Source organism: Lonchura striata, chromosome 22, assembly GCF_046129695.1.
Source record: "Lonchura striata isolate bLonStr1 chromosome 22, bLonStr1.mat, whole genome shotgun sequence".
In the NCBI taxonomy this organism is placed as follows: Eukaryota; Metazoa; Chordata; class Aves; order Passeriformes; family Estrildidae; genus Lonchura; species Lonchura striata.
Window position 1 is genome coordinate 4,754,196 of NC_134624.1, and position 23,944 is coordinate 4,778,139.

At 55.3% G+C, this 23,944-nt stretch overlaps 1 protein-coding gene across 1 annotated transcript; it reads left to right on the forward strand.

Annotated features, from left to right (window-relative positions):
• Nucleotides 1-1,905: 1,905 nt before the first annotated feature.
• Nucleotides 1,906-23,649, forward strand: LOC110472208 (regulator of G-protein signaling 3-like). The gene is made up of 11 exons (XM_077787954.1): nucleotides 1,906-2,019; nucleotides 4,622-4,662; nucleotides 6,577-6,686; nucleotides 11,356-11,490; nucleotides 16,844-16,894; nucleotides 19,164-19,222; nucleotides 19,867-19,961; nucleotides 20,793-20,861; nucleotides 21,546-21,606; nucleotides 22,904-22,994; nucleotides 23,561-23,649. Exons 1-11 carry the CDS (start codon nucleotides 1,906-1,908, stop codon nucleotides 23,647-23,649), a joined length of 915 nt encoding a protein of 304 aa, XP_077644080.1.
• The last annotated feature ends 295 nt before the right edge of the window (nucleotides 23,650-23,944 follow it).

A 23,944-nucleotide genomic window follows, 5' to 3' on the forward strand; every position in this document is an offset into this window, starting at 1 on the left:
ACAGTGACAGAGGAGCAGCAGCTCAGCTCAGCCTGAGAGGGAAAGAAAAACCATAGGACAATATGGTCCTTCTGTACTTCAGGGAAAGGCTATAACAGATTTAGATTTAAATGCTTTAAATTAGATACTAAGAAAGCACCCTGGCAGGGTGGGCAGGCCCTGGCACAGGGTGCCCAGAGCAGCTGTGGCTGCCCCTGGATCCCTGGCAGTGCCCAAGGCCAGGCTGGACAGGGCTGGGAGCAGCCTGGGACAGTGGGAGGTGTCCCTGCCATGGCAGGGATGGAATGAAAGGATCTTTAAGGTCCCTTCCACATTCTGTGATTGTTTGATGACTCTGTACTGATAGTCAGGAGATGAACACTGTGATTTTTATGCCTGCAGTGAGGGTGGGCACTCCTTTAGCCTGCTTGTTTTTCACAACATTGCACAAAAATGTGACATTTAAGGTTTATCTGCAGGCACAGAGCTTACCCAGCAATGTTTGTACTCCTCAGAACCCACTGTTAGTACAGAGGGGCTTGAATCTCACTTGACTTCTGTGAAAATGACACTTCAGCATCATCATGGCCAAAGAAAAAAATATTAATACAAAAAATACAGATTATTCCAATGTAGAACAGTCACTGTGGAACGCCTATATTTTTTCCAGCACTCTTGAAGCCCTGTTTGGATGGGTGCCATCCAAGTCCTGTAAATAAGAGGCTGTTGTTGCAGTAACAGCTCCTGTAGAATCAGGGATGAGGTGTGCCAGGACGTGGTGCACAGGGGAGTTCTGAACAGCAAACCCTTCCCTCTGGGCACTCCCTGGCTCTGCTCTGAATGTTGTGGGGTTGCAGGATTAACTGTGAGGTCTTGAGCCTGAGAAGCGTTCAGTGCGTTCCTATCCCCGTGAGTCACTTCACACCTCTCCCCCTCCTAGTGCTGAACGGATCCACCCGGCTCTGGGTGACTCAGGGGACAGGGCAGCGCTCAGGGGACTCAAAACAAACAGCAAGAGACCCAGTGGTCACAAGGCAGGAGGCGAGGACACAGGAACACATCCCAGACTGGTGCTGGATGAGACACAGGGACACATCCCAAACTGTTTTGGATGAGGGATGAGACACAGGGACACATCCCAAACTGGTGTTGGATGAGGGATGAGACACAGGGACACATCCCAAACTGGTGTTGGATGAAGGCAGGAACACATCTCAAACTGGTGTTGGATGAAGACAGAGACACATCCCAAACTGTTGTTGGATGGTTTGCACTTACCAATTTAAATTTCCTTGAGAGACTGTCCACGATTGCTCTGTTTTTTAAAGTTTTTTTTCCTTTTGGCCATGGAAGAAGAATGAATGTGAAAGACTCAACAGCATCCTTTTTAAAAATAAGCTTCACTTGGTCATTTTAATCTCTAAATTTTTAAGGGCATCAGGCCTCTAACTGAGAGCTGGTGCCTGGAATGATTCCATTTTTCCTCCCCCTAAAGACAGGCCAGGCACTGCAGGCAGGAGCCTGGTCCCCAGAGGATGGAGCTGTCCCTTGGAGGTGTCACTCACACACTTCTCTTCCTACCTCAGGCCCTCTAAGTTTAGCTCACCTCTGATGGAGGCCTCCGAGGCAGCACTTTCAAAATATCTTCCTGGCATTCTTTTTTTAGCCATAAACGAATTCAGCAGTTTTAACTGTCAAAAAAGCGCCAGCCTAAAATTCTGCTGATTGAGTGGACTTTCCTATGTGACCTAAGACAGAGACTTGGACAAATCCTGTGTACCAGGTCAGGAGCTATTTTCAGCCACATGGACGGACTATTGCATTAACTGTAACTTTGTTATTCCCTTTGGAAAGTGCTTTGGGAAGGAAAGCTGTAGGGTAACCTCTGTGTCACCTCTCCTGGTGTTCATTCAGGTTTGTGGCACCATGAATCTTGCTCCTGTTTTTGCCGTGCTCCAGCCAGAGCTGAGCTCTGCAGCAGGGTCAGACATCCCCTCACCTGGACAGATGGCCCTGGTGCTCTGGAATAACATGGGGAGAGTGAGTGGTCTCAGCTCCCAGGGAAGGGAATGCCTTCCTGATCATGGCTAATGGGATCCTGCTTAAACAATATGGGCAATAATCAAGCTGTGCTCAGCTAATTGATCCAGAACACCAATTAATCCACAGAGGTGGCTTAAAGGTGCCCCAGTAAGGCTGGGCTAATGGTGTGCCACTACACAAATGAGATCCAACTCCTCCTATGTCTACCAAATGTACATTAAAGTTGACTCTGCAGCAATAGAAAGTCCTTGAATTGAAAATGTTTGGGGCTGGGCAGCTATTGTAAATGCAGGCAAACCCAATGGGAAGAAGTGACGATGTCTGACTCAATTCAGAAGGCTGAATGATTTCTTTATTATAACTGTGCTAAAATACATTAATATGCTATATAAAAGGAGGGTACTAAAGCTACATACTACTTTCTCTGACTCTAACACAACTCGTGACCCTCTCTGAGAGCCCAGCCCCAGCTGGGTTGGATTTGTCATCAGGTTCAAACAATCCTCACCAGAATCCAACCAAGCAACCACCCCAGGTAAACAATTCTCCAAACACATTCCACATAGGAAAAACAAGGAGCAGAAACAGAAATTGTTTTCTCTTTCATTTCTCTCTGTGCTCCTCTATGAAAAATCCTGAGAGGGAGAGAAATGTGCTGGCCACAGGCAGCTATTTTGGAAAATGTCTCATGCCTGCTCTGTTGTTGTGTTCTCCCCTGGGCATCACCTTCTGACATGGAACAGGAGCTTTGTCTGACCCAATGGATCTGCTTTTATTTTCTTCAATGTTCCTGAATATACTTTCTCCTTAAATATTCTTGTAAATATTCCTCACTGAGAAGGCGGTGATCACTGGCAAAAGATCCCTGGGGAAGTGGTCATGGCAGCAAAATTGCCAGAGCTCCAAAAACATCTGGAGTGTGTGGTTAGTCACAGGATTTAATTCTAGTCCTGCAAGGGAGTGGGGCTTGATGATCCTTCTGGGTCCCTTCTAGCTGGAGAGACCCTGTGTGCCTGTTCCCATGCTTGGGCTAAAGTGGGGAGTCAGATCAGAGCTCTGGGGGGAGAAAGGAGGCAGCTGCCCTTGGAGCAGCAGCTTCACTCTAAGACCAGCTTAATTTAACATAAAAATGTCAGAGAACCTTGGTTTACTCTGTCCAGCCTGGGAATGGGGCCTTGCCAGATGACAAAGGAGATCTCTGTCAAGATAAAAGCCAACTTGCCCCTTTCTGTTGTGCCCCAGGAAAAAGGACAATGGCTTTAAACCAAAGGAGGATACATTTAGTTTGATACTGGGCAGGAATTGTTCCCTGTGAGGGGGAGGCCCTGGCACAGGTGCCCAGAGCAGCTGTGGCTGCCCCTGGATCCCTGGCAGTGCCCAAGGCCAGGCTGGACAGGGCTGGAGCAGCCTGGGACAGTGGGAAGTGTCCCTGCCATGGCAGGGGTGGGATGGGATGAGGTCTCTCCCAGTCCAAACCAGTCTAAGATTTCTGGCATTTGATCTGTCTCCCCCATCACATGCCCTGGTCAAATCTGTTTGCGTGCCAAATGTCAGAAATATTTGATTTTCTGTGAAATTAGTGAGCTAACCTGGCTCATGAGGAGCAGAGCAGTGTCAGAGCTGGGAAGCAGAGCCCATGTGAGGTACCTGAGAGGAGAGCTCAGCTATTTCCTGCAGCTCCAGAATGAGCTCGGCAGTTCAGCTCAGGTGACAGGCAATAACTTCCTAAGCTGTTTTAACTTCATTACTTTGATCCATTTGACCATTCTAAGGCCAAAAGCATAATTCCCAAGAGACATTTTGCTATATTGAAACTGATCTCTTTTATAAGAAGGGTCACTGAAGACTCAGCTTGGTTATTACATTGTTTTTATTGCATTAAAATAAATCAACAATGGATTAATGCTCAGCATTTGTCAAAATGCTGCAGCAGGACTGGATGCTCAGATCAGACATCCTCTAAGAGACCTGGAATGTCTCATGGTGCTGCTCTTCTGTGCCACTGAGGGTTCAGAGTGCAGAAGAATGGTGCTGTGTGCTGATGTGCTGCTGTAATTCACTGGGCTTTTAATCACATTAAGGCTGTAAGACAGGTGTGTGTTCAACACCTGGCCTGAGAAAGTCCCACTGCCCTGAGGAAATGCAAAACCAAGGACAAAGCCTCGAGCTGGGAAAATTGTCAGGTATTTGGGTACTGTTTCTAAGTCAGGTGTGTGCCCAACCTACTGTTATCCTGCAGGCTAGGCATGGCAAAAGGGGAAAAGGAAAAAAAAAAGAAAAAAAATAGTTTATGATGCCCCATTAGTGCTTTGGTGTCAGCATCCTCTCAGCCTGCTCAGAGGCAATCGGGCTGTGCTGTGTGCCTTTCCTGAGGAGAGAATCATGGAATCCCAGACTGGTTTGGGGTGGAAGGGACCTTAAAGGCCACCCAGTCCCACCCCTGCCATGGGCAGGGACACCTTCCACGGTCCCAGGTTGCTCCAAGCCCCATCCAGCCTGGCCTGGGACACTTCCAGAGATGGGGAATCCACTCCACACAGATAACCCATGGTGCTCTGATGGCTGCTGTTCTCTCTGATTGCTGTTCCTCACTGTGCAGGGTGACAGTGGAGGCTCTGCCAGCCCTAAAGGAGATGTTCTGTACAGGATGTTTCTGGAGGGATCAGGAAGCATCCCTGTACCTCAAAGGGATCCTTCTCCTGAATTAACTCTGGATGTCTCCCTAGCCAGCCCCAGGGCAGCAGGGGAAGAAGCCAGGCAGTTTCTGCAGGTTTGGAGTGTTCAAGACGGGTGAAAATCTGAACTGAAATAAAACAGGAGCTTCTTGCTCTCCCACCTTTTCCCTGCTCCACCTTTTCCCTGCTCCACCTTTTCCTGCCCTCCTGGAGAGGAGCTGGTTTTATGGACCAGCTCTTACACAAACCATGCTGTGGTCACAGCTGCCTTAGTTTCAGCCAGTTTAGCAATGACAAAGGGATAAGATGAACTATTTCCAGCAAGCTTGGCCCTGCCAGAGGATGGGCACAGGAACAAGTGGTTGTGCATGGAGACTGTTCTGTGCTCTGCATCCCTGGTGGGCCACCGAGGGGCTGTGCCAGCTCCTGCTCACGTGGGGTTTGTCACAGAGCCTCTGCTTGCCCTGGAAACACTCTGTGCTTCCAGCCATGGCATCCTGAGCTCTCATCCACGGCATTCCTGGCCTCAGCCATGCCTCAGAGCCCAGGAATGGCTGTGGGCTGCTCCCTTTGCATGTTCAGACTCTGCATTTCGTGGGGAAGGGGCAGAGAGGGAGGTTTAGAAAAGAAACTAGACAAAGAATTTGTTACCCAAAACGATGAGTGCAAAAGGCCAAACACATGAAGAGGCAGAGACACAGTTCTTGTCAGACTCTGATATTCTGGCAAAGCAGCAGTGCTGAACTGAGTGCTGTGCTGGGATCATGTGCTGCCTGAGGGGACACTGGAAGGGGATGGATGGTTTTGTGCAGTGGGCAGCGAGCAGGAGCAGTCCACGAGGTTGGATCAGTGCTGGTTTGACACCCAGTGTACTGGCCTCTCCCAGCTGGCAATTTCCCAGGAATGTGGAGTCCTGGGTGCATCTGCCTCAAAAAGGGGAAACAAGGGAGCTGCAGGGTGGCAAAGGCAGCAGCAAAGACCACGCTTGGGATGATGCTGCTGCTCTGGCTCAGATTTGGGCTCCCACAGGATGCTCACACTCTGGGATGTGAGCAGAGAAGGGGTGGAGTACCTAAAATACACTGGAAAGAGGAGAAACCTTTCTTGGGCCTCAGATTGGAAAAGGATTTGCTAAGGTGCCAGTCTGCCTCTGTTGGGTTCCTAGTTGGAGTTTTCCAGGGAGAAGCTCAGCTGTGCCTGCTGCAGAGGTGGTGTCAGGGACAGCAGCAGCTCAGCTGGGCCCTGGGGAAGAGGGGCTGCAGTGTTCCTTCCCACTGCTGGAAAGGGCTGTGCTTTGTGTGTCTGCCCTATCTGCCAGGCTGTGCTAATCCCAGAAATCTGGCCTCAGGATTGCCCTGAAATAGCCCAAACCCTCCTTCTTGCAATCCTCTTACCATCTGGGAAGCCAGATAATTTTCCCCAGCCTGATTTATTTTCTTTAGTTCCAAAGGCAGCTTTGTGGGTTTTCTGTGTGCATATGTTACCCTTTTGCCTGGAGTAACTGTCTAAGCACGTGTTTGGATTTGAATATCCAACCAAAGGCAGACCCTAGTGCTGGCAGACTGAAATTTGTGATGGAGAACGGTGTTAAATTTTAAAAGGAAGTCATTAACTCCCAGGCCAACCAGCTGAATGGGCAGTTTGCTGGAGACTCCAACAAAACTGCAGGTTAAGGTCAGTCCCGGGGTTGGAATGTGAGGAGGGAAGTTAGGAGGAGTTGAGTCCTTGCTGTTGGGAGCCAGGAGAGAACGGTGCTGTTGCAGGACCACCATCTCTTCCCAGCTTAAAATTTAATTTGCACTTTCCCAGACTGGAACTCTGCTCCCTTGGGACATTTCTGTACTGCTTTGGATTTGGGTTTCCCCCCTCCTCTTTGCAGTGGCACCACTACCAAAGGCTCGTGGCAGCCAAATCTCAACTTGGCCACTGCTGGAGAGGATCTGAGCTGCGTGGGAGCCATGGAGCAGCGGGGAGAGCCGGGGCTGCCGCGTGAGTGCTCGGGTGATCCCCACTGCCCCCGCAGCACTGCTCGTCCCTGCAGGGAGGAGGGGTGGATGGCTGGGTGGACGGTGGCTCTGGGGGTGCCAGAGCCTGGTGGCTGGAGGAGGTGAGGCTCTGTATCTCCCTCATGCCTGTCGTGGGGGGCTGGAGGTGCCCAGTTCCATGTGGGATCATGCTTGATCTCAGGGCTCTCTGTGCTGCAGGATAGAGCGGATTTGAATCTCTTGGGTTTGTGTGTTAGGAGTGATTTCTGCAGTCAGCTGGCCTCAAACCCTCTGGGGGATCGGTGGGGAGAGCTCTGTGGCCTGGGAGCCCTAAAGAGACTCTTTAGTATAATTTATTTATTATTATTTTGAAAGCCCTGTCCCCTGGGACTCTTTCACCTAAAGCTGTGAGACTGCCTGCTTTAGCTGGGGAGACAGAGCATTTATTACTGTCCTGTTTGCCTCTTGAAAGCCTATTGCAAAGAGAGAAAGAGAGGAGGCTTTGTGTGAGCCTGGGGAGCTCCTGGGAGACGGGGGGAGTGTAAACACCTCTGTGTGCTGGGAGAGCTGCTGCCGAGAGGAGCCACACCAATCATGGTGCTGGGGCTGCCAGGGTGCTGTGCTGTGGTGGGGACCAGGACACGGCAAGGCTGGGCAGGTACAAACCCTGCTCCCATTCCAGAGGTTCAGGATGCCTGGGATTTTGGAGGGAATTGTTTTCTGCTCGCTCAGGACGCTGCTTGGTGTTGTCTGTCCTGTGGGCTGAGCTGTGCAGTGAAAAAGGCAATCCTAGATTAGTTTGGTTTTTCCCAGGGGCAAATAAATTTGCTGGGAAAAACTTTTATTTTGGTGGGTGCCAGATGGAGATAACTGGGAATGTCAGCAAATGGATTTAACTGAACAAATGAAGAGTTTTTGATTATTCTGAAAGGAGGAACATTCAGAAGTGCCTTAGAAATGACCCTGGATCCCTGGGCATGGCCACACCACCTGTGTGCTGGTTCCTGCCTGTCCAGGACAGAGCTTTGGCATCATTTGCCTGTGTCTGTGGGGCTCTGGCATCAGCAGAGCTTCTGGGGCACGTGGCAGGGTTGTTCTTCAGCCCTCCTATCCAGGAGGTGACAGCAGCACTGACTGTGACCCCAGGCACTTCAGGGCCTCTCCCTCTGCATTGTCAACACATCCATGAGAGAGGGAGTTTGAGCCTTTGTGAGGTTTCTCTGCAGACCCCAGGGCTGGGATGATGAGGGGTCCCCAGACCCTCCTGGTGGGCAAGACAGGAGAGCTCTTGGAATATTCTGTAGCATAAATACAATTCAGTTCCTCTCCCAGCGCTCATGTTGAGGATGGGATGAAAATGAGGGTGGGATTAAAGGTTCATCCCCACCCCAGCTCTATATCCTGGGCTCTCTTGCCTTTCAGCAAGATGTGGTAGAGGATGTGACATCTCCAGTGTCAGCCTGTCATATTTTGGAGGAGCTCTGATGTTGATGAGCTGTGCTGGAGCTCAGGGCTTTGCTCTTGGGGAGAGCCAGAGCTGCTCCCCTGGCTGTGCCCCTGTCTGCAGGGAGAGCGTGCAGCAGGCCATGGGAACGTGTTTTGGAATGCCAGGGTGCAAATATCGACTTGGGCAGCTGGGACAGGCCACTGTGGGATGTTGTGGCATTGGCTGTGTGCCTGGCCAGCTTGGCTCCTGGCTGGAGGAGGAATCCTGGCTGGGATTGCTCCTGCCTACTGGCAAAGGACCCCTTCCCTCTCTGTGTTCCCTTCCTTGTGCTTCGATAACTGCATTAATCCCTTCCTCAAGGGCCTGCAAAGCAGCTGTGCCAGATGTGGGAAGCAGGTTCTTGTTCTGGGCAGAGCTGCTGGAGCAGCCTTTCCCCTCCTGTGTCCACCACATTCCATCAGACCTTGCCCTGGGCTTGCTGCTTCAAGTCCCTGGTGGGGAGACAGGAGCCACCAAATGTGGCTTCCCTGTGGGTTACTGGGTCCTGAAGATCCCAGAGGCTGCAGGGCAACTCTGGGAGTTTTGGGGCCACCAGGCAGACAGGAGAATTTAGGTGGTGGCCCAGACTTGCAGGGATCAGTGTCCCCAGGCTGCACTTTCTGCTCACCTCCCACACCTCTGACACTGCCAGCTGGGAGAGGAGATCCAGCTTCCCCTGGGCTCCGGGCCAGCAGTGCTGAGAGAAGGCAGATGTGCTGGGGCTGCTGAGGAGCTCCTGCTGCTGTCTCACAGCTGCTTCTGCTCACTGCCACGTCCTGCTCTGCTGGGCATCCCCCTGTGATGAGGGCAGCAAAGGCCACTGCTGTGCTGGACAAGCATGCAGCAATTACAGAATAAATCACATCTTTGTTCCTCACCCCACCCTGAGCCTTGGATCCCCGTGGCTGGAGACACAGGAGGGGATGGGGAGCTGCAGGAGTGCTGAGCAGCCCAGCTGTGCCCATGGATGTGCCTGCTGCCTCTGCCCTTGGGCTGTGCATGCAGGGGGCTCCAGCAACACAGCATCCATGGATCTGCGTGCTTCCCAGAGCTGGAAAGGGACTCTCACAACCCAAGCGGACTCAGCTCTGGGCCTTTTCCACCCCACTGGTCCCTGAAATGCACATTGCCCTGCTCCCATCCTGGCTGGTGCCTCACTGCTGTGCTGTGGGAAGGAGGGAAAGGGAGGCACCTGCCCCTTTCCACCAGGAAAGCAGGAGCTTGGCATGGGAGCTGGCAGCAGAAACCCTGCCAGGCCTTCCCCAGCTCTGAACAGCCCCAAGGCACCAGGCCCCGGGCAGTGCTGGCTGGGAGCCTCCCAAGGCCCCTGCAGGGTGCCAAGGTCAGGCTGACACCGCAGGCACAGGCAGCCCCAGCAGAGCTGTGCTCTTTGTCCGGAGGCTTCAGAGGCTGCTGGGGTGTTTTTGTCTCCACCAGTGCCCAAAGGGGCTTGGATTTCTGGCGGTGGTACAAGAGGTGTCTGTGGCAGTGATGGATTGGGCTGTGCAGAGCATTCCTCCCTCCTTCCCTCCCTTGTTTGCTCTGTGTCCCTCCTGTTGCTTTTCCTTCAGTTTCAGGCAGTTTTGCTGGTGGAGGTTCAGTTGAATCAAACCAATGCCCCTGCCAGACTTTGGGGGAAAATGCAGCTTTTCTAGTGAGCAAACAACCTTTCCAAGCTGCTGCCTCTGTCTTGGGGCTGTGAAGATGCAGCTGGAGATATTTTGGGGTACCTGGAGGCACTGGCCAGGGTGTGATAGGTGCTGTCCATCTGTCCATCCTGGTACACACTGGCACCAAAACCCCAAGTGAGGCTCTTTTGCCTTTACAGCTGCTGTGAGTGTGGCTCCAGCAGGGCTGAGGGACACTGTTCTGCCCCACTGCCCTTTAAGGGAGTTAAGCTGGGGCTCCACAGCTGCCTCTGTGTTAAGGGAAGTGTAAAACACCTCTGCCTCACCAGTCCTACCCTGCTCATCTCTGTGGAAGAAGCCTGGGCAGATGATTCTGATCCTGCAGTTACTGGGCTGTGCTGGCTCCTCTGCTCTGCGCTGGCCTGGGAGATCTCTCCACCAAGGCTCCTAGTTCTGGGTCTGTGCACTTTCGTCTGTCTCAGCATCAGATCCTGCGGCAGGTTTGGATGGCTGAGAGTGTGGAGGGCCAGGCTGGGGCTGCTGTGGCTTTGTCAGGGTGCTGGACATGAGAAAAGCATCCAATTCCCCATTTTGTGGAGCCTCCTCTGAGCCCCAGCACGTCAGCAGGGGTGAGCTGGAGCTGGGTCTGAGCTGGAGTCTTGCAAGAGTGTCCAGCTCTGGAGCCATCCACAGAAGGACAAGGAGCTGCTGGATGAGTCCAGAGGAGGCCACAGAGATTCTCCAAGGGCTGGAGCCCTCTGCTCTAGAGCCAGGCTGGGAGAGCTGGGGGTGCTCCCCTGGAGAGGAGAAGCTCCAGGGAGAGCTCAGAGCCCTTCCAGGGCCTGAAGGGGCTCCAGGAGAGCTGGAGAGGGACTGGGGACAGGGGATGGAGGGACAGGACACAGGGAATGGCTCCCAGTGCCAGAGGGCAGGGATGGATGGGAGATTGGGAATTGGGAATTGTTCCCTGGGAGGGTGGGCAGCCCTGGCACAGGGTGCCCAGAGCAGATGTGGCTGCCCCTGGATCTCTGGAAGTGTCCAAGGCTGGGTTGGACAGAGCTTGGAACAACCTGGGATAATTGAAGCAGGCATGGAACTGGTTGGTCTTTAAGGTCTCTTCCAACCCAGACCATTCTGTGATTCTAAGCCTGTCCTGAACGCCCAGTTCAGGGCAGCATCTCCAGTGTCCTGGACAGCTGCTTACCAATTAATAAAGCCCTGACAGGACCAGTCATCTGTTTTAAATAAAACAAAACTGTTCTGAGCAGAGCCTCTGGGACGTACTTGGTGTGTGGGATGGGAAGGGCCACGGCCAGGGCTGCAGCTGGGGCTCCTGCCAGGAGTGACTCCCTCTGAACGTGGCTCTGTCCCCTCTGTGACACTGCATCGAGTGAATTGCCATCGTTCCTCTCCTCTGTGCTCACAGGGAAGCCTGGGGGACGGTGGCGACGAACCCCGTGGCAGATAAAACTGAGGGTGCAGCAGAGCCTGTGACCTCCCTGCTGTCCCTGCTCGCTGTCCTGCCGTGTCCTGCCCTCATCTCCTCTTCTCGCCGGCAGGGCCAGGGCAGAGTCCCGCGGTGCTGGAGCATCTGCCAGCAGCGAGCAGGGGGCCGCTCCGGGCTGGACAGCCCCGGCTGCAGGGAGCCTCGGGGAGCAGGAGGAGGGTCAGCCGTGCCCGAGTGAACGGGAAAGGTGAGTGAGGGGCGTGGGAGGGGCTCTGGGCCAGCCGGGGTCAGCCCTGGCCAGGGCTGTGTGGAGGAGCCACCACGGGCAGGGTGGGGATGCGTGTCCAGCAGCCTGGGCTGCTGGGAGATCTCGTTCTTTTTCAACGCGGAGAGATGTGGGACAGCCCAGCCTTTGGGGAGGGTGTTTTCCCCCAAGAACCATCTCCATCATTCCTCCACAGCCTCCGGAGCTGGTGCTCAGCCCTGGTGCCTCCCGGTGAGCTGTGGTGCAGCACCCAGAGCCGGTGGGTGCACTCCCAGCTCCTGGGTGATGGAAAGGGCCGCTCTGAGCTCTTGCAGGGTGACCCCATAAGTCTGGGGGAGCTGCGTGCCTCTTTCCTTGTCACATGAGAGCCAAACAGGTCACCCATGCCGTGGCATCCCCCCAGATGCTCCGGCTCACCCTCCCAGACCAGTTTTGGCTGCAGGAAGGTCCCCAGGGTGCCGTGCCTGCTCCTGCGGCGGGACAGCTCCTTCAACAGCCGCGGAGGTGCCAGCCAGCCCGCACGGCAGCGCCAGGGATGCTGACAGCACGGAGGGGATTCCCTTTCTCCTGCGTCTCATTCCTGCGGCCCCAGCGGCAGGGTGGCCGCGGCTCCGGGATCCCGGGGGAGGGCAGGGGATTGTCCCCACCGTGGCACTGTCCCTACCCTGGCACTGTCCCCGCCCTGGCACTGTACCCACCCAGGCTTTGTCCCCATCCAGGCACTGTCCCCAACCTGGCACTGTCCCCACCTATCTTCACAGCCCCTAGACAGAGGCAGCAGTTGGAAAGGCTGTTTGCTTACTAGAAAAGATGCATTTCCCCCCAAAGTCTGGCAGGCACTGTCCCCACCGTGGCACTGTCCCCATCCAGGCACTGTCCCCGTGGCACTGTCCACACCTTGGCACTGTCCCTACCCTGGCACTGTCCCTACCCTGGCACTGTCCCCATCCCGGCACTGTCCCCACCCTGGCACTGTCCCCGCCCCGGCACTGTCCCCACTCTGGCACTGTCCCCATCCAGGCACTGTCCCCGTGGCACTGTCCACACCTTGGCACTGTCCCTACCCTGGCACTGTCCCCACCCTGGCACTGTCCCCATCCAGGCACTGTCCCCACCCTGGCACTGTCCCCATCCCGGCACTGTCCCCACCGTGGCACTGTCCCCACCCTGGCACTGTCCCCACCCAGGCTCTGTCCCCACCGTGGCACTGTCCCCATCCCGGCACTGTCCCCACCGTGGCACTGTCCCCGCCCCGGCACTGTCCCCATCCCGGCACTGTCCCCACCGTGGCACTGTCCCCACCGTGGCACTGTCCCCATCCCGGCACTGTCCCCACCGTGGCACTGTCCCCACCGTGGCACTGTCCCCACCCTGGCACTGTCCCCACCGTGGCACTGTCCCCATCCCGGCACTGTCCCCACCGTGGCACTGTCCCCGCCCCGGCACGTCGCCGCAGGTGCGGTGCCCGTTCAATCCCTGGGGCCGATGGGAGCCGCTCCATTCAAACTGCGGCGGTTGTTCCGTGTCCCGTTCAAACCCCGCTCCCGCGGGCTGGGCAGGCTCAGCTCCAATTAGCGCGGCTGCTAATTGGAGGCGCCGTGCCATGGAGGCTGGCGGTGTGCGCAGGGTCTCGCTCTGCTCCCGCCGGCCGGTCCCCTCCCGGTCCTTCTGCCTCTGCACGTTCGGTAAGGCTCGGGGAGCCCGGGGCTTGCCGCCCGGCCGGGACCGTGGCAAGGGGCTGGCGAGCTGCTGCTGCCAGGAATCGGGCCCGGGAGCAGCTCCTGCCTCGCTGAGCCGCGATAATGCCTGGAGCCAGGGGTGGGAGCGCTCCCCCGGCGTCCCCCCGAGCCCGTTCTGCCCCTCGGATGGAGACGGGCTGGGGTAGGGCTGGCTGGAGCTGTGCCCCCGTTAGGGCTGAGCCCCGGGTTCCCCTTCTCTCCTCGAGGTCTCTCCGCGGCTGCCTCGGGTGCGCAGGGTGGGTTTTGGTGGCCCCGGGCAGCGCTGGCTCTGTGGGTGCAGCGTGCCCGGCCCTGGCATTCCGAGGGAATTTGGATGTCTTAGGGATGTCCTGGCTGCTGGTGGTGTGTGATGGCTGGGCAGCAGTGTGGCACACAGGGCAGCTGGGTGCCCCTTCTGGGTGCTGCTTTCAAAGCAGCAGTTTTGTTTTCTTTCAAAGCTTCTCTTGCTCTCCTGAGCAGAGCGGGTGACCATGCAGTGAGCTCTTTCCTAGGGATGTTGATCCTTCCCAGGGAACTGCATCCCTTCCCAGGGATGCTGTTCCTCCCTCTTTGCCCCTGAGGACAGCCTGGAAGCTGAAATCCTTCTGTCTTTGTAGGATATAGGCCAAATAATGTGGGTTCTGTGGTGCCTCCTGGCTCTGTAACCAAGTCCAGGCCAAACATCCTCTCTGCAGCCAGTTCCCCTCATGGGCTGAGCATCACTGGTGAGATGTGGAGTTGTGTTCTGAGCTGCAGAGCCTGGCAGGACAGGGCCAGCCCTCTCACTGAGGGTGACTAGGAGAGAGTCTCCCAAAGGGCTGGTGCCAGGGCAGAGATTGTAGATGATTTTGGGGTGCCTTGTGCCCATGGGAACCTCCCACCCAGGCAGGATCTGACACTGTGTCCTCTGGCAGGAATCCCCACTGGCATTTGATAGATGGTTCTTGGCTGTCCCAGCCAAAAAACACTGTGTTTTTCCTACAATAAAGCAGAAAAGTATTTAAGAAGAACTCAAAATTTTCCATTTTCCAATTTCCATTTGTCAGAGACCATCAGTAAGGAACAGGTTTCCCTGCTAGAACTGCTTCCATAGAAGGTTGCCCTGTCCCCTCCCTTAGCCTGGCAAACTTCTCTCATGGGTGGGAACCTATTTGATTACCATCTTGTGCTTGTTCATACCCATTTTCCCCTGTTCTCCTTGTGCCAGCTTTGTTCCTTGGCATGAATTGCCTCTCCTGGCCCTGTGGGTCCAGATGGATGGGGCTGGGAGCTCTCTGTGTTGCATCCCTGCAAGCCTGGCTGAGTCCTGCTCTGTGGTGGGATGTTCACCCAGGAGCTGCATGTGGGTTCTCCCTCTGCCCTTCTTCTGCACTTAATTTATATTGACCTTTATTTAACAGAGAGGACCTGGACAAGCTGTGGCAGGGCCTCTCTGCTGTTTCCCTCAGTTCTTGTCAGGGATGTATCAGTAGATGAATCCAGGGGAAAAGATTTCTCTGACTCTCTGCACTTGGATTGAGGTGGGAATGCAGCCCATGAACCTGCCTTGACAGGGATTGTGTTCCTGTCCACCCAGGTGTGGCACCAGGTCACTGCTCTGCTCATCTGACAAAGTGCCCCAGCTCTGTCTGGGCACAGACCTTGGCACAGCACATCCCTCCCACCAGCTTTGGCTGGATCATTCTTCCCAGAGCAGCTTCCCTCTCTGATCCTGGCCCTACACAGGCCAGTGATGCCTCCCAGGCATGAGCAGGGGTCACACAGCACCTGGGGTGTGCTGGAGGTTGTGATTTGTCCCTTCATGTGCTTGGGAGACACTCGGCAGCAAATGCATTGAGAGGGAAACGTCCTCTGTTCCTCACAGAGAGCACCTCAACTCCCAAACCCTGCTGTGGCCAATTTGTGTTTCTCCCCAGAAAGGCAGAGCTGCCCCTCTTCTCCCTGCTCTCCTCTCCTTGGTGCTGGGGCAGCCTGTGCCAGGGGCCCTGTCCCCACAGCAGTGACACCCATGGGGCACAGGGTGGGGTGACCCCACTGAGCACAGCCTTGGTCCCTGAGCTGCCCAGGAGCAGCCCCAGCCATCCCCAGGCCAGGACAGTCCCCAAACTGGCATTCCCCCAAATGACCCAGCACAAAAACTTCTCCTCTCCCTTCATCTCCCCTGACTCCTCCTCATGCTTGGCTGCACCAGGGCAGTTTCCTTTCATGTTGTGACATCTGCTGTGTGCCAACAGCGGAGCGGGCAGCGGCTGTGGGGCTGGGGTGCCTCTCTGGGGTCCCTGGCCTCGGTGGGGGATGAAAACAGGCTTTGCCCACGGTGGCAGAAGGTCCTGGGGCATTGTGTGCTCCCAGTGCCAGTGTGGATGGGCAGTGTGAGACTGGAGTTGGTGAGGACGCTGGAGATGGGTGGGGAGGCTGTTAGAGGAGGGATCCTGGCACAAGGGATGTCACTGCCTTGGGCAGGGGCACAGAGTGGCAGCGACTGGGGGTGCACAGAGGTGTCCCCAGAGGGTTCCCACAGCCCCAGAGATCTGCAGATGGCAGAGGGGTTCCAGCCTTGTGCCCAAAGCCTGGAGTGGAAGGATGACACTGGGGGACAGCGTTCTCTCTGTTGCAAATCAGTGCTAGATCTGTCCTGACTCACCCACCCAGCTCCAGCCTTTGCTCTCTCCTTCCACTTGTACAGATGCACACAGACACAATTCCCACGTGTCCATGCACACGTGAGCTGTTCAGTGGTTGGCCTTTTTTTTTTTTTTTTTTTGAGTGAAAAAATGTGTTGTCTGAATTGTTTCAGGTTAAACAATCCCATCAGATCCCCTCCCAAGCAAGGCCAAGCCCTTGGGTGTGTCTTTGGCAAAATTAAATGTTGAGTTTTAACTTGCAAGATGTTTATGTGTCTGTACATTATGTTTACTTGCCTGTAAATGATGTTTACTCACTTTGTTGTGTTTTGTAAACTGGGGAAGAAATGAAAATGGGATCTTTTGCTTTGGGGAAACTAAGGGAAACATTGCAGCAGTGATGGTTTCAGTTCTTGGATTCTCCAGGGATGTTGGGAAATGTTTAGTTTTGGGTTCATCCAGAACAGTTACATGATTAGAGAGCCTTCATTGCCATTAAAATCTGCACATCCTTTTGAGGCTGTCAGGCCCAGGTCCCGGGGAACATTTTGGGAGGACCCAGAGGGGAGGCAGCTCACCCTGCACCCCGTAACCATCACACCCCGACCCCGACAAACACCATGGGCTGAGTCTTCGTGCCAGTCTGAGCCTTGTGGGGGGATTCCTGGGCTGGTGCAGAGCTGCCAGTGCATGGAAAAGCGAGGGAATGGGTGTGAGCAGGCTGGCAGAGCAGCGGTGCCACCCTGGGTGCTGTTCCCTCACCCAGCAGGGCACAGCTTGGCTCTCCCAGCACTGACCTGCGCCGGGCTGGGGCCAGGGGGTGTCAGTGCCGACCTCCAGCCTGAGCCCTGTGAGCTGGGATGTTTGCCTCGCTCCCTGCCTGGGGGGGAAGGCAGGATGTGTCTGGCCTCGTGTGAGCCTTGCAGCTGTGGAGTGGGCGAATCCTTCAGCCTGTCCTTCAGCCTGTCCTCTCCTGTCCCCTCCTGTCCCCAGGCCAGCTGAAGCTGTCCATCGAGGTGCGGGGCCGGACGCTGGTGCTGCATGGTGAGTGAGTCCCTGGCACATCCCAACCTGGAGCCCTGCCTGAGCTCACCTGGGTCGGGGGTGGCTCCGTGTGCTGGAAAAGTCTCTCCTCCACCCCGAGCTTCCAAAGAAAGGCTCAGCAGTCTCTGTTGTTTGGTCTCAAGGCAGTTTATTGCGAGTTATCTAAAAGATTTTCTCCTGGGGCTGCTGTGGTTTGCTCACAGCTCAGGCAGAGGCACACACACACCCTGACATCCTCTCTGACCCCGACTGCTTCTTCTCTCCCCGCCAGGGCTGCTGCTGTCTTTTATATGGTACATTACGTGTTACATGGTTACAGTTTTCCCCAATGCCTATTACCTATATTAAATGGGGATTTTCTATCTTTTATATGGTACATTACATGTTACATGGTTACAGTTTATCCCAATGCCTATTACCTATATTAAATGGTGCTTTTCTATCTTTTATATGGTACATTACGTGTGACATGGTTACAGTTTTTCCCCAATGCCTATTACCTATATTAAATGGTGTTTTTCTACTCTAAACCAATCTGTGAGTGCCAACATCACCAAGAACATGGAGGCGAGGAAGGAGAAAGAGGGAGGACAGGGCAGGCCCAAATCCCAAATCCATCTTAAACCCTCTGACTCCCATGTACAAAACCAAAACCCCCCTGTACAGCACTCAAAAATTCTTCCCTCTACTTTGTGACTACTTCTACTCTAATATCTAAACTTTTGTGACTTCTTGTTCTTCCTTCAAGGTTGGTAAATCATTCCATGGTTCAAATCCAAAATCCCAGCTGTTTCCAGCTGCCTGCCAGGGTCTCAAATGCCTCTGACCTGGGCCTGGAACCTCCAAAAATGTCTGAGGGACATTTGGAGTTCCAACAGAGCCACAGCAGGCTGGTGGTGGGGACAGCCTTCCTTCTTCCTTCTTTTCCTGTTGGGAGCAACCTTGTCGTGCAGTGGCACAACTGGGGGCTCTTTGATTAAGAGACCAAACTGAAATTTCCAGAGACCTTCATGTGTTTGCACCCATGTGTATAAATTACTTTTCTTTTGTTCCATATGAAGTGAAAAAAGGCAAATACAATTTGGAAATGAAAGTCTGAAATGCTTTATCTCTGCCAAAACCCTTTTGCCATATTTGCTAGGATTTCCAAACTGTTCTGTTACCTCCAAATGCTGCAGTTTTAAACACCAGCAATATTTCTTCAGTTAAAGTGTTTTGATAGGGATTATCAGAGAGGCCAATGGGAGTGTCAGAATGATCTCTTTTTTTTTGTTTTTGGGAAACACCTGCCTGAGGGTCTGGCACAGGCTTTACCCTCCACCTGCATGAGCTGGGTGTGAGTGATTGGGTCTTGTTCTGATGGTGACTCCACAAAAGGTTCTGGGAAGAGGGAAATGGGGGTAAAGGAGGTTCAGGGTCTGGGGCTGGACATGGTGCATGTTCAGGGTTCTCAGCGTGGGCAGGAGGAGTCTGTTGGTGATATGGGTGACCCAGCTGACTTTTTGATTCTCCATCCCAACATCTTTAACCCCAGAGCAGGTGTGGCTGGAGGAGGAGGCCCTTGGTGCACGCTGTCCTGGAGGAACCCTACAAACCACCTCCTGAAGCACCAGAGGGGCTTGCAGAGCCCCTTTCCCCCTGTGCCCTGGGCTTTCCATGGGCTTGGTGTGTTCCTTAGGAGCACAATCTGCTGGCACAGAGGCAGAGCCACTGCTGCCCTGCTGGGCTTGTGGGGAGGGAGCTTGGCTTTGTTCTGAGAGCCCATCCTGTGCTCTGCAGGCTCTGCTGCGCGTCCTGGCACATCCCTGGCACATCCCTGGCACATCCCTGGCACATCCTGGCACATCCCTTGCCTCAGGCAGCCACAGGGTCCCAGCAGTGGGGCCAAGCAGTGTGGGGCAGTATCAGGGCAGTCACTGCAGTGTCAGTGCTGGGGCAGTGTCACTGCAGTGTCAGAGCAGTGTCAGGGCAGTGCCAGGATGGGCTGTTGATATTTAACTGGAGCATCCATTTGGCTGCAGGGGAAGGAGAGCAGGGCTGAAGTCAGGCCAATTTGTGCCAGCTGGATGCTGAACTGCTCTGCCACCGACCTCAGTCCAGGCTGCATTTATAGCATGGGTGTGTTAAAGGGAAGGTACCATCAACCCCTGCCCCTGTCTGAGGGGGTTCTGCCCCACAAGGAGGGATCAGCCTGTGGGGCAGAGCACTGTGGGCTAGGAAGATGCCTTCCCTGCTGCTCTGGGATGTGACCATTTCATTTCCTTTCCAGTCATGGAAGCAAAAGGTCTGATGGGAGCAGAGTGCTGTGCGTGCGACTCCTATGTGAAGGTGGGTTCTCCTGGGGCTTTGCTCAGGGAGCTTTGTGCTTTTTGGGGAGAATTTTGTGGCTGGCTCCCCCAAGCTTGCTCTGTGCTGTTTTTCCCTTCCCCTTTCTTCTCCATCCCGCTCTGGAAGAGCATCCCCAGCATGCAGGGAGCTGGCTGGACTCTTGCCCAGCGCTGGACAGCTCATGGGTTTTGTTGGCAGTGTCTGGATGAAGTAAAAAAGGGGAGGACAGGACCCTGCTGAAGGCTGTGTCAACTATTCCTTGCAAGAACATCCCAGTGGGTGCCCAAAGCCTGGTGGGGATGTTTGCTGGCACAAACAGGGTGGGTCTTCTGCTGGGATGTGCACAGTGCAGGAAGCAGCTCCCCTGAGAGGGGGTGTAAGTCAGACCCCAGCCAGCCACACTTGTGTACATCACTCCTGATTTTTCTGCTCTTTTCCCTCCCTCCCCTACCCCAAGCAGTTTTGTAATGCAAATACCTGAGAGGCAGAAGGGTGGAGTGATCCCAACCACCCATTATCACGGGCTCAGCAGGATCTTTGAGCTCGGCCATCCCTACAAGTGCCTGTGCCAGCGTCCTGCCACGGCAGCTGGGGCTGGTGTGTGCTCTGGGAATGTTTACATGCTGCATGTTTTCCTCCCAAAGATGTCCATTGTGCCAGATGCTGACTGGAAGTGCAGGCAAAAGACGAAGACAGTGCCAGACAGCAAAAATCCTGTGTTCCATGAGCATTTTGTGTTGTGAGTACGGCAGGGCAGAGGCAGCTCTGGGCCATCCCTCAGCACCGTGTCACACAGAGCAGTGGGGACCCCGTGCCACAGTCCCAGGGCTCCCTCCCCACACCACAACCCTGTGTTTGCTTTTGCTCTGTGATCTCTAATAAACACGCAGCACGCCTGAGCAGCTCTGCTGCTGAGATGAGAAGTGACAGCCATTATTCTGCTGGTTTTTGTAGCTGAAGTGCCTTGAACTTTTGGGCAGAGCTCTGCAGAGCTGCCAGCACACACAGCATGGCAGCGCTGCTCCTGCATGCTCAGACTGTCTTGCTGGGCAGGAATTGGACAAACACACTCCATGTCCTAGACCTGGCACCTGCAATAGTGTGACTGAGGAAGGTAAAAGGGTTTCCTACAGCTCCAGCATGTCTCTGCATGGGAGAGGAGCTGCATGACTTGTATTTGACTAGAGCTTGTCACTGCTGGTGATGGAGGCTGTGCCAGCCCTCTGACCCATGCAGCGCTGGATTTGGCACAGGGTGGTGGTTTCAGAGCATGAACTGTGGCTTGTTCCTTGCATTTACCCTTTGGTGTTGGATGTGTCTTCCCTGCAAGGTTATTTCCCCCCTGAAACCACATGAGTGGTATCCCCACACCTGCCCAGGAGAGGTCCCATCCCCTTGCAGGTGTCTGTCAGGAATGAGCAGATTGCTCTCTGGGGAGGTGCTGCAGTGCTCTGTGCAGACACTGCAGGAGAAGACCTGGCTGTGAGGAGGCTGAGGAGTCTGTGGCTGTGAGGGCAGCCCTTGCTGGGTGCTCCTGGGGAGGCTGATGGGCTCTGCCCTCTTGTTCCAGCCCAGTGAAAGAGGAGGATGAACAGAAGCGTCTCCTGGTCACAGTCTGGAACAGAGAGAGGAATTCCAGGTAAGGGGCTGCCAGCTGTTCCTTTTCAGATCTGTTCAGGGCTGTTGTGGCAGAGACTCAGCCCCTGCTCTGGTCACCCCATGTGAGCTCCTGCAGGGCCCTGGGCCCCATGGCTGGCCCTGACCTCGGGGCTGCTCTGCTCAAGGGCTTGGGGCCAGGGATGTCCCAGCTGGGGTCACACTCGTGGCAGCCAGTGCTGGTGAGCATCATGGGCAGCAAACCCTGCCCTTGGCACTCTGTTGCCATCAGTGCTGCTGGCAGCCTCCCGCTGGGCCAGCATTTCAATCCCTGTGGCCACTCATGCCTGCATTGTTGGCCAGAGCCCGGAGGGGCTGGAGTGGGCTGGGACCTCCCCTCCCTCTGGGGACAATTCAGCGAGGACACCAAGGGGCCTGGCACCTTGCAGGCTGTGCTGCCAGCCCAGGCAAGAGCCACCTTGGCCAAGCTCCTGGCAGCACCAGGTGGGCTGGAGGTGACCAGGAGGCTTCAGCCCAGCTCCTCCTTGCCCTGCAGATGTGCTTACACTGTGTCTGCTCAAACCACAGAGCAGGGGCACGTCCTGGGCACTGCCTGGCACCCAGCATGGGTGGAGATCTTGGGGGCTCCCTGAACAAGGTTGCAAGGGGGATCCTGGTGCTCCAACAGGCGTGTGCTGACAGTCCCTGAACTCTGATTGTCCTGCAGGCAGAGCGAACTGATCGGCTGCATGAGCTTTGGTGTGAAGTCCCTCCTGTCCCTGGACAAGGTACCTTCGTGTCCCAGGGCAGATTGTGGGGCTGGGGTGCCTCTCTGGGGTCTCTGGGCTCGGTGGGGGGATGAAAACAGGCTTTGCCCACGGTGGGAGAAGGTCCTGGGGAGTTGCCTGCTCCCAGTGCCAGTGTGGATGGGCAGTGTGAGACTGGAGTTGGTGAGGACGCTGGAGATGGGTGGGGAGGCTGTTAGAGGAGGGATCCTGGCACAAGGGATGTCACTGCCTTGGGCAGCGACGGGGGGTGCACAGAGGTGTCCCCAGCACATGCTGCCTGCCCAGTTTGCAGCAGGGGGGGACACAGGACATGGGGCCAGCCTGGCATGGGTCACATCCGACACGTGGGTGAGCAGGGGTGATGGAGGGACACATGCAGGAGCCTGCCTGATTCCCAGCAGTGTGCTGCTGGGCAGAGGGCAGACTCGGAGGTTTTTTTGGCTGTTCCTGCAGGAATTCTGTGCCAGAATCCCCGTCCCTGCTGCGGCAGGGTTTGGTCACAGTGCTGCTGCCCCAGCCTGGCTGCTGCTCGTCAGTGCAGCTGGCTCTGCCTTCCTCGGGCTCCCCACGATCCCCAAAGCCTGGGAGTGCTTCATCCCGTGGGAGTGCTCCATCCCGTGGGAGTGCTTCATCCCGTGGGAATTCTTAATCCCATCCAGTGCCCAGCGGGGAGGGGTTCTGTCCCTGGGCAGCAGAATATCTTGGCAAGCTGGGGGTTTCATGGAAGAGTTAATACATCCCCTGAGCTCACAGAATCACAGAATATCCTGAGCTGGAGGGAATCCACAGGGAACATGAAGTCCAACTCCTGCACAGACAATCCCACCTGGTGCCTGAGAGTGTTGTTCAAATACTCCTTGATTTTTAAAATTTTCTTGCCTGAGGTGTGGATGTTTTCTTCATAGCAGGAGACTGAAAAGGAGCTGGTGGTGGTGGTGGCCTGAGAGGTGGGTGAGAGGTGGCTTAAGCATGGCCTCCTCTGAAATTTGGGCAAGTCAGGTGCAGCTTTTTTAAAACTGTGCTGCTTGCAGGGCCTCAGCAAGGCTGAGTTGAGGTCCTGTCCCCTGGCTGCTGCATGAAACTGCTGGATATCCCTCTAAAAACCTGGAATCTTTGTGCTTCAGTGTCACTCATTCTCCCCTTGCAGGGAGGATGGAATTTTAGCTGTTGCTGAGAGGACTGTGGGCTGTGTGTATGTGTGTGGGAGCAGGTCTGGGCACCTCTGTGGGCTGTAACTGGGGCAGCTCCTGCCCTGGCTGGGTGCAATGGGGCTGAGCAGCTGCTTCCCTCCCCACAGGAGATCAGTGGCTGGTATTACCTCCTCGGGGAGGACCTGGGCAGGACCAAGCACCTGAAGGTGGCCATGAGGAGGCTGAAGCAGAGCACAGGTGTGTCCCACCACGGGAATATCCCAGGGGGTGTTGGCAAGGCTTGGAACAGGAGTCACTGCTGTGTCTGAGCCTGTGTGTGGAGCAGGTCCAGCCCCACTGCATCCTGTGCCCCAAGGGCACTACTTGGCCCTGTGGTGCTCAGTGGGCACTAGCATCCCAAAATCTTGTGGGGTGGGGATTTTGGCTGGTTCTCAAGTCCCTGCTCTCCCCTTCAGCCTCACTTCTGGGGCTCTTTGGGGAACCCAACCCTGCAGCTACATCTCTCCTTACTTGGCTTGTCCTCATGCTGCCTCCTGCCTCTCAGACTTGGGGCTCATTGCTGTGGCCACACTGGTCTGCCTTGGTCTTGCAGTGCTGCCAGGGTGTGGAGGAGCAGAGGCTGGCACAGGGCAGGGTGGGGCAGCAGTGCCTGCTTGAGGTGTGCAGCCACCCTAGAGCTGCTGCCTGGAGGGGATGTGCCCATGCCATGGAAAGGTCTCAGGTGCAGTGGGGGATTGTCAGATGTGCTGTCACACTCATAGGGCCTTTGCCTTTTTAAAAAAATATTTTTAAAATCATTTCAGAAGTCAAGCCAGGAAGTCAGAGTGCAGCCCAGGAGAGCCAGGACACTGTGACCCTGCAGCAGCTGAAGGTGGGTGTGACAGGGCTGTGACCCACCAGCACGGGGAAGATGTGGGGTCAGGTGCCTGCCCGAGGGGTATGCAGAGAGCCAAGGGACAGTGTTTTAGTGAGGGTGACGCTGAAGTGAGGGAGCTCTGTCACCTCCCTGTCACACCATGGCTGTCACAGGCAATTTGTTACCCCAGTCAGGCCCCAGCTGGTGGAGGGGGTGATTTGGGTGCTAACCCCCATTGCCCCAGGGACCTCGTGTTTTCTGGTGTGTTCCCACTCCAGACAAAGCAGCAGCACTGCCTGGGATGGCAGGGCTGGGGCGGACAGGCTCCTGC

Coding starts and splice junctions, on each gene's coding strand:
- LOC110472208 (XM_077787954.1), top strand. CDS start 1,906: ATGAATCTTGCTCCTGTTTTTGCCGTGCTCCAGCCAGAGCTGAGCTCT. Junction 11,491..16,843: donor TGCCCGAGTGAACGGGAAAG/GTGAGTGAGGGG, acceptor TCCTGTCCCCAG/GCCAGCTGAAGCTGTCCATC. Junction 16,895..19,163: donor CCGGACGCTGGTGCTGCATG/GTGAGTGAGTCC, acceptor TTTCCTTTCCAG/TCATGGAAGCAAAAGGTCTG.